This window comes from Trifolium pratense, linkage group LG7, assembly GCF_020283565.1.
Source record: "Trifolium pratense cultivar HEN17-A07 linkage group LG7, ARS_RC_1.1, whole genome shotgun sequence".
In the NCBI taxonomy this organism is placed as follows: domain Eukaryota; kingdom Viridiplantae; phylum Streptophyta; class Magnoliopsida; order Fabales; family Fabaceae; genus Trifolium; species Trifolium pratense.
The window spans coordinates 48,985,491-48,994,478 of NC_060065.1; the positions used below are offsets into that span (position 1 = coordinate 48,985,491).

The window sequence follows — 8,988 nt, forward strand, 5'->3', positions numbered from 1 at the left end:
GATGATTCCCCTTATGCCTTAACTCCCATAAATTTCATTGCATTTTTTCAGAGGCCCCCTCGTAGTATTACATCACTTAACAGTGATAATTTAAGAATCTCTTACATATTTCTGATCCCTATTATATATAGTATTGTGCTACAAGAAACCATCAATGCAATTCAATTGAGTTTGGTACTTGAATTGAAACTTTGAGTTGTCATCCAACTCGGATCATACCTCAAAATCAAAACTAATAAATAAACTCTCATATACAATGAAATATTATTTTTTTAGTTTTATTGATTAACGGTTGAATTTGACTTTATTCAATAAACTTGAAAAAATAATTTTTATTTATATATGAGATCAGAAAGTGTATTAATAAATAAAAGATGGAAATGTTAACTAAGGTATCTGAAACACTAGTTAAAAAATCTAATCGGTAAAGTCTTCTCGAATGTAGTCAATCTCTAAAAAAAATAAAAGTGTTAGTTTTTAACTAGTGTCCGACACAACAAATATAAGACAAATATATAAGCTAACTTTTTTAAAAGGAAAAATGCTTAATTACAATTTTTGTCATACTATTTTCACATTTTCACGAAATTGATCTCGTATTTTAAAATCACTCAGTTTTGATCTCTCTATCAAATTTTTGAACTTAAAAATGGTGGTTCATTTTTGAAATTCAAATCAAAGTTTTTATTGATTTTTCCTATAATTTTATAGTTTTATATCCTTTATTTATCATCAGATTGTATGTCGCATTATTTAAAATATGTTAAATCACTATTTTTAAGTACAAAAATTTAATAAAGAGACCAAAATTATGTGATTTTAAAATAATGAGACCAATTTTGTGAAGGGGCGAAAATAAAGATACCAAAACTATAATTAAGTGAAGAAAAAAAGAAAATAAAAATTGTGAAAAACCAATATCATCAATATGAATTTAAATAAATTCGTCACGTCTCATTCCCAATAGTGAGATGTAAATAGGAATCCTGTAAATGAATAGGCAATTGCATGCGCGAATATATTCTCGTTTGTAGATTCTTAGAACTGAGCAGTGAGAAAAAATGTAGTTCTTGGGGTTGTTATGAACAACTTTTTTGATTGTTCATAATTTGAAGAGGTAATTTCTAAAAACTACTAACAAATTACACTAAACTAAAATAACTAACTCATTTCATTAATTTTTTGTTTGATTATTACATGCATCAAATGTCATTACCAATGACTCATCATTATTCTAGATCATTTTAGAACATGAATAATCACCTACAATTGACTAATGCATCTTGGACTTATTTTAATCTCTAATGCCTATATCCATTCATTACACGAGTCGTATACTATATTGTATGTGCTCTAGTATTTTGTGGTATAATTTGGGAGGCAATAAAACCAATAAACCCTCCTCGATAAGGCAAATAAAATCAAATTGTACTATGGTTAATTTTGAAATTTATTCGTACTTATCTCTTTCAAACGATGTAACGAATAACATTCAATAGCAAAATGCAAATAAATTATCATGATTGCTTCTATGTACTTAGAAGAATAAAAATGTAGGCAAAGCATAAGTCATCTAATTACGAGAGCACACACCACCCTGCAATGGGAATAAGCCGCCGTATGAGGTTAGCCCTAAACATTTAAACAAGCAAGGCTAAGCATTTCCCGTGAACTTAGCCTATGCCTCGACAAGTATAACTACCAAGAGTTTCATCATCATAGTACGTCAGGTAGAGCGCTTAACTCGCAATGGGTGTTACTGCTCGGGGCTGAGAACCAAATTGTGTTCCTCCAGCCTATATCTGTTTGAAAAACAACTTCGAACTAACGTAAGGATAAACAACTCTGAACCTATACATCGTTGTTTGAAATGTGGTTGACACATAATTTTATCAACAAGTTGATTGTGCTCGACTCCCATCTCTTGCAAGTTGCAAACGAACGATTGTGGTTGATGCCCATCTCTTCTATCAAAACGTGTTTGAAATCCATTCTTCAACAAGTTGGATATGCTCGACATATATTTCTCCCTCCTTATTCAACTTCCTCCTCGGACAGACGCTACCATAAGTCACCACTCATGACTTCGAAATGATGACTTGGGAGACAATTGTTCTGAACTGACTCAAGTCTCATGTTTGCCAACATTGAACCACCTAATGATAGAAATAGTTATTCAGCCCAATCCAAAGTGCCTCGCCACCCTAGACCATAACGATCATCCTCAAATTCCCCTAAATCGTAATTGATCATAACGCCTCCGCGGCCAATAAATACCTCATTGACGGGGTGTCGTTCATAATCATCCCCTTGTAAATGATAAAAGACCCCTCATCCAGCTTATATATAAACACATTTTCACAAAGTGTTAAAGTATGTAATTTCTATCCTAAAATTTCTCACTTTATATTCTCATATCAACATAATCGTCGAAATATTTACATGAAATCCACCAGTTTCAACTTTGACAAATTATATGCTTGATGTTGATCACCAAAATATTATTAATAATTATTTTGCCGTTCAAAAAAAAAATGCTTGACGTTGATCATCAATTTTGATCACTCAAGATTGATATGCATATAAAAAAATTAAAAAAATACTTTTCAAGGTATAATTGGAGAAATAATCCTCTCCATTGGATGAAGAAACTATGCTCGTATAATTGGCAGTAAAGTGAGTACTATTATACTTTCTGGAATTGTGCTATCCCTCCCTCCCGTCTTTATCTACAACTTTGTGAAAAGGTACCAGTCCATGAACCGTACAATTATTGTGTAGGACTAATACAGCCAAGATAAAGCCATATGATAATTTCCAATTCCAAGTACCAACACGTTACAAAATTCCATTTTTTTATTTTAAAATCCATATACTAGTATATCTTTTGAATTCCTCATCTATGTCAGATCTCACAAACTTGGAGAAATTTTAATACAGTGTAAATCTTAATTCTATAACATAGGGCTAAACACGAATTTATTATCCGACTCAAAATCGATATAACCTATAACACGTTGAAGCAGATACCCACTTTAGATAACCGACAACACAATTATTGTATTAGCAATTAACCACTTCACTTAGGATCCATACTTGTATAATACATATGAAAATAGATCGAATTCGAATTCTCCCAAAATTCATCTTTTGATGAAACTTGTTAACCACTTGAGTCCAATGATTTAGTTTACTATATTTTTTAATTAACAAGTGAATAAATTGTCCCTTTTTATTCACCTTTAATGCCACATCATAAAGTATACACATTATCGGGTGGAAAGAAAATGAAAGGAAACAAAATTACGGAAACTGATGGATGAACTTGGACTAGTAATTTTCTTTCCTTCCACTTTCTTTCCTTCAAACCAAACAAAGCCTTAGGGTCCAAAGAGGGTCGTTTTTTCTCAAAGACTAACCAGAACTACACAATTTTTTTTGTAAGTGGCCAAAATATATCACTCACTCAATGTGATTTTGAAAAAATTGTTTAATTACATTTATTATTTTTTTTTCCGTGTAAATTGGATATCATCTGTGCATAACTGCAGAAACTAATCTTTCGTCGACCCTTGTATAGCTAGGATACAAATGAGTGACAAACCTTCCTTAAAAATTTTAACATTGTTGCATGCTCAAATCCTAGATCAAACACAAAACGTTGGTTAAGATATAGGAGATCCGCGGTTTTTTTTTTTTTTTTAAGCATCCGCGGCTCTTATCTAAGTGTATTAAGATTATTAAATTATTATTTTTGTGACAACTTATTAAATCTTGGGTTTTGCTAATCAGTTCCCCGGGGCACTGGTTAGTGAAATAAAAAAAGAAAGTTTTGAATAAAAAATAACATTTTTAAACTTTTGAGAAGTTGACCGTACAAGTTCCTATGCCAAATTACTATTTTTGCTTTCTTAACCAGTGCCCCGGAGGCGGGGTACTGTTTAACATTTTTCTTGAATCTTTTACTATTAAATCTAAAATTTACGGCTATTTAAGAGGTGAGTAGTAAGTTGTGAAGCCCCGATACTCCAAAAATGACAAAGTATCGTGTCCGATAGTACTCGATACCGACACTCGTCCGATACTTTCTGATACACGTATCGGAGAAGTATCGACAATTAATATTATTTTTTTAAAATAAAATATAACAAATACTTGTCGGATACTTTTTCGATACGCGTATCGATCAAAAAAGTATCGGACAATTAATATTCTTTGATGATGGAAACGTATGAGAGAAGACAAATACAATTCGTATTTTCTCTTAAGTATTGAATGTTAGAGTATGATGTTATAAATTGTGTCTTTATTAGTTTTTCTTCTTGTCATGACTTGAAGACCTCCAATTCCTTAACTCTTAGCTCAGTTAGTTTAACCAGTTGAGCTACTCATCACACCTCCTTTTTGGATAGTAATTAACTTAATATATGTAATTATTACTTGTTTTCTTATTTTGAAGAATTTGAATATTAATTTTTATCATTATCGATTTTAGTTATGTTTATATATTGTACATTTATATATTTAATTTTTAAATAACGTATCCCAAACGTATCGTATCGAGAATTTTAAATTTTTTTCCGTATTGCCATATCGATATCGTATCGATATCGTGTCATGTATCAAAGCTTCACATGTAGTATGCATTCGGTAGTGTAAGTGTGATATTTTAGTGTCCAGCTGGAAATGAGGTCGGCAAAAGCAAATAAAAAGCGGGGGCACAAAGCGGATAAATGGAACCCACTTCAAATCATAAACCTTCATGAATTCGTGTAAAGAGACAATCAAGATTAAATTTACAATTCTTCAACAACCAAAATTAGTAGTATCATCACGTTTTATGGCATGTAGGGAAGAAGAATAATAATATAACAAAAATACATAAAGAAATTAAGTAAATAAAAAAAACTTATGTGTCATATACAAGACCAAGTAATGCGAGAGAAAGACAACCTTTCTTTAAGGAAAATGCTAACCGGTGCCCCCGGGCACTGGTTAAGGTAACTAAAGATAGTAATATTATCTTGAAACTTGTGAAGTCAACATCTTAAAAGTTTAAATTTTTGTTTTTTCAATGCAATTTTTTTCTTTTCTTTTCCTTTTTAGTTTCTTAACTAGTGCCCCGGGGGCATTGGTTAGCATGACCCTTTCTTTAATTAAGCAATTGTTATTTTGTATAGGTAAGAGTAAAAATTTAAACTCCAAATAAATTACTTATTTACCTTAAACATGAAATTTTATATCTTAGAATACTTAAAAAAAAAAGGGTAAATAGAGTTTTACCCCCTGCAAAATAGGCCAGTTTTGCGTTACCCCCCGGCAAATTTTTTTTTCGTGATTACCCCCTATAAAATGAAGATTCCATCATTTACCCCCCTCAGTCGATAACATGGATGCTGACTGGACAAAAATGATGACGTGGCACGTACAAGTGGAATTAATTTATTTTATATTTATTTTTTTTATTGTCAATTCATTAATGAATGTATAATTATTATTTTTTTAATTAAAAAAAAAACTGAAAAAAAAGAAGAAAAAAACGATAGTAATTGGGGTTGAAGGTTCATCTTCTTCAATAGTTGTGATTATAGAAGATAAATAATTTAGGGTTGTTAGTAAGATGTGAAATTTGAGAGAAATTTGGGTAAGAAGATTTTGTTGATTGTGTGGGATTTGATTTGTGATTACACCGAGAAGAAGAACAAGAATGTTTATAAATAAATTCCATTAACAATTTTTTTAATTTCTTTTTCTTTTTGAAAAATTAATAATTATATTAAGTTATTTATCTACGTGGCACAAAAACTTTAATAAAAAATGAATGAAAAGCCACACATGCATCCCACGTCATCAATTTTGTCTAGTCAATATTCATGTTGTCGACTGAGGGGGGTAAATGATGGAATCTTCATTTTACAGGGGGGTAATCACAAAAAAAAAATTTGCAGGGGGGTAACGCAAAACTGACCTATTTTGCAGGGGGTAAAACCCTATTTACCCAAAAAAAAATAATTAGTAGAGAATCAAATTGATCAATTATGCTGTGAAAGCTCTTTTTCATATATTTAAAATCCAAGACAACACTTGCTCTGAAAAGCAGTAGTAGTAGATTTTACAAGTGCAATACAACAGATGACAACTGTACAATTAACTCAACCAGCTGTATCTCTCCACGTGGCAACTTGCCATTGGACAAGATCTGCTATAATTCTTTTCAGAACCCACTCATCTTTAAAACAGCTTTTGCCAGCTAACACTGGTCACACAACAACGGCTACATTTTTTATTACTCAAATAAATTTTTTGTCCAATTCCTTGGGAATTTAAATTCCCTACGTGGCACGTGATATGGCACACACATTAATTACGTGGAAAATAAAATAAAAATAATAAAAATGTGACTATAAATACTATCATACCCTTCTTGTGACCCCTCACACATTTTCAGAGTAGAACCTTCACTCACTCTCTTCAGCATAAAATTCCTCTCTTTTTGTTATTTTCTCTTCATTTTTTTTTGTCTCTGCATTTTCTTTCTTTCTTTCTTTCCAAAATGACTAGGATGTCTTGTCTCTTGGGATTTTCTGTGTGTTTTTTGTTTGTTGGGTTAGTTGCTTCTTCTAAATTTGAGGAACTTTTTCAACCTGGTTGGGCTATGGACCATTTTGAACATCAAGGAGATTTACTCAAACTCAAACTTGACAATTATTCTGGTAATTAATTAACTAACTTAGGAGTATTAATTAACTATAAACATGTTTTTTTTTTGTCTTTTTAAGGTTGTAAGAATGAGACATTTTATATTATTACATTATTAACAAACCTTATTGTTTCCTAAAACAGAATGTTCATTAATTAATTGTGATTATTTAGAGTTAGATCTGGCTGTTAATAGGTGGTTTAATAAAAAAATTGATTTTTTTTGTTACTTATGGCAAAAAATATGGTAACATTGCAGGTGCTGGATTTGGATCTAAGAGCAAGTATATGTTTGGGAAAGTGACTGTGCAGCTTAAGCTTGTGGAGGGTGATTCTGCTGGAACTGTTACTGCTTTCTATGTAAGCAAAAAATAATAATTTTTTTTTCATATACTTTAATTTTCTTTTAAGTTCTCTTTTAAAAATGTTTATATGAAAAATGTTTTATTAAGGAAGTTTACTAATCAGTAGTACTATTTTATTACTCCTTCTTATGTTTTTTGTAATAATAGACGGCGGATTTAACAAAAGTTGATGTATCTGATTCATAGTTCATATATAAATATGAATCTGATACATTAATTTTTGTTGATTCAGTTGTCTGACGGGAGATAGTACTACCTTATTATTGATCTATAGAGATGATTTTCCTTTGGTATCTTGTCCAATATATTGCATAAATGCAAAGCTTAATGTAATGAACATTTGTTAAATGTGGACAACTAGGATCCATGAATGAATTGACTAGTGCTAGAGTTATTATTACTTATTAGTGCCATCTACTACCTACATGTTTTTTTAACTCTTGAATATGTATCCACATCAAATTAATTCTTGCATTCATTATATTTGTCCCTATATCTCAATTTTACAACCAATTTTCTTTATCAAATTAATGTTATGCAATTTATTCCAAACTTTATTGCCCTTTATGAATGATTGTGACTCCACTAGTACCAATAATAATAATTGATTGTATCTATCTAACTTTGAAATTTGATCATCATTTTTTTTATGTAGATGTCATCAGAAGGCCCAAATCATAATGAATTTGATTTTGAGTTTTTGGGCAACACCACTGGTGAACCATACTCAGTTCAAACCAATGTGTATGTTAATGGTGTTGGTAATAGGGAACAAAGACTTAACCTATGGTTTGATCCATCTAAGGATTTTCATACCTACTCAATTTTTTGGAACCAACGTCAAGTTGTGTAAGCACCTACATTATTATTATTATTATTATCCATATGTTATAATTTAATTAACAAATGTACTATAGTAACAATGTCACATTTAATTAATTTAAATTTTTTTTTTTTTAATAATGTGTAGGTTTCTAGTGGATGAGACACCAATAAGGGTACACACAAATTTGGAACACAAAGGAATTCCTTTTCCAAAAGACCAAGCAATGGGGGTATACAGTTCAATATGGAATGCAGATGATTGGGCCACACAAGGTGGACGTGTGAAAACAGATTGGAGTCATGCACCTTTTGTTGCTACCTACAAAGATTTTGAGATTAATGCTTGTGAATGTCCTGTGCCAGTGACATCAAATGATAATGCTAAGAAATGTAGTAGTAGTGAAGATAAAAAATATTGGTGGGATGAGCCTATGTTATCTGAACTCACTATTCATCAAAGTCATCAACTTATTTGGGTTAGGGCTAATCATATGGTTTATGATTATTGCGCCGATACCGCTAGGTTCCCCGTCATACCCGTTGAATGTGTTCGTCACCATCACTAGTGATATTTTGGGTGCATAATAAATGAAGAGTTCGATTACTATAATTTTGGGTGCATAAATAAATTTTGAAATTTGTGACAAGAGTTAGATATTTATGCATTCGAAATTATAATTCGAGCTTTTTATTTTGGGACTGGTTATGGAATGAATGAAGTGTGTGAACATGTACTTCATGTATCACATTGTAATATATTTATTTATTTTGCAATGGTATTAATTATGTGAATTATTTTATTCTATTGTTTATTGTGCAAAATCCAATTTTATTCTTGTGGTTTTATTTATTTTATTTATAAGGATTGTGGATCATACAATACAATATAAAAATCTAGTGAGATTGGTGGGGGAATGTGAATTTCTTTGGGAGTACGGCAAACTCACGGGTTGCTTTGGTATGGAGAATTTGGATAAAGTTAGAAAATAATTGAGATGGTGAAGCTAAACATTGTGGTCCCTAATATTTAAATTTCGAGGACCTAGATTTATGGGGTAAGGTTTGTTTCCATGTTCTGCGTGAATTATTCTTTGATATG

At 31.1% G+C, this 8,988-nt stretch overlaps 1 protein-coding gene across 1 annotated transcript; it reads left to right on the forward strand.

Annotated features, from left to right (window-relative positions):
- Positions 1 to 6,456: 6,456 nt before the first annotated feature.
- Positions 6,457 to 8,694, forward strand: LOC123899158 (xyloglucan endotransglucosylase/hydrolase protein 9-like). Its single transcript, XM_045950223.1, has 4 exons — positions 6,457 to 6,713; positions 6,959 to 7,059; positions 7,720 to 7,913; positions 8,035 to 8,694. The coding sequence occupies exons 1-4, from the start codon at positions 6,554 to 6,556 to the stop codon at positions 8,453 to 8,455; spliced, it is 876 nt and encodes a 291-aa protein (XP_045806179.1). The 5' UTR covers positions 6,457 to 6,553; the 3' UTR covers positions 8,456 to 8,694.
- The last annotated feature ends 294 nt before the right edge of the window (positions 8,695 to 8,988 follow it).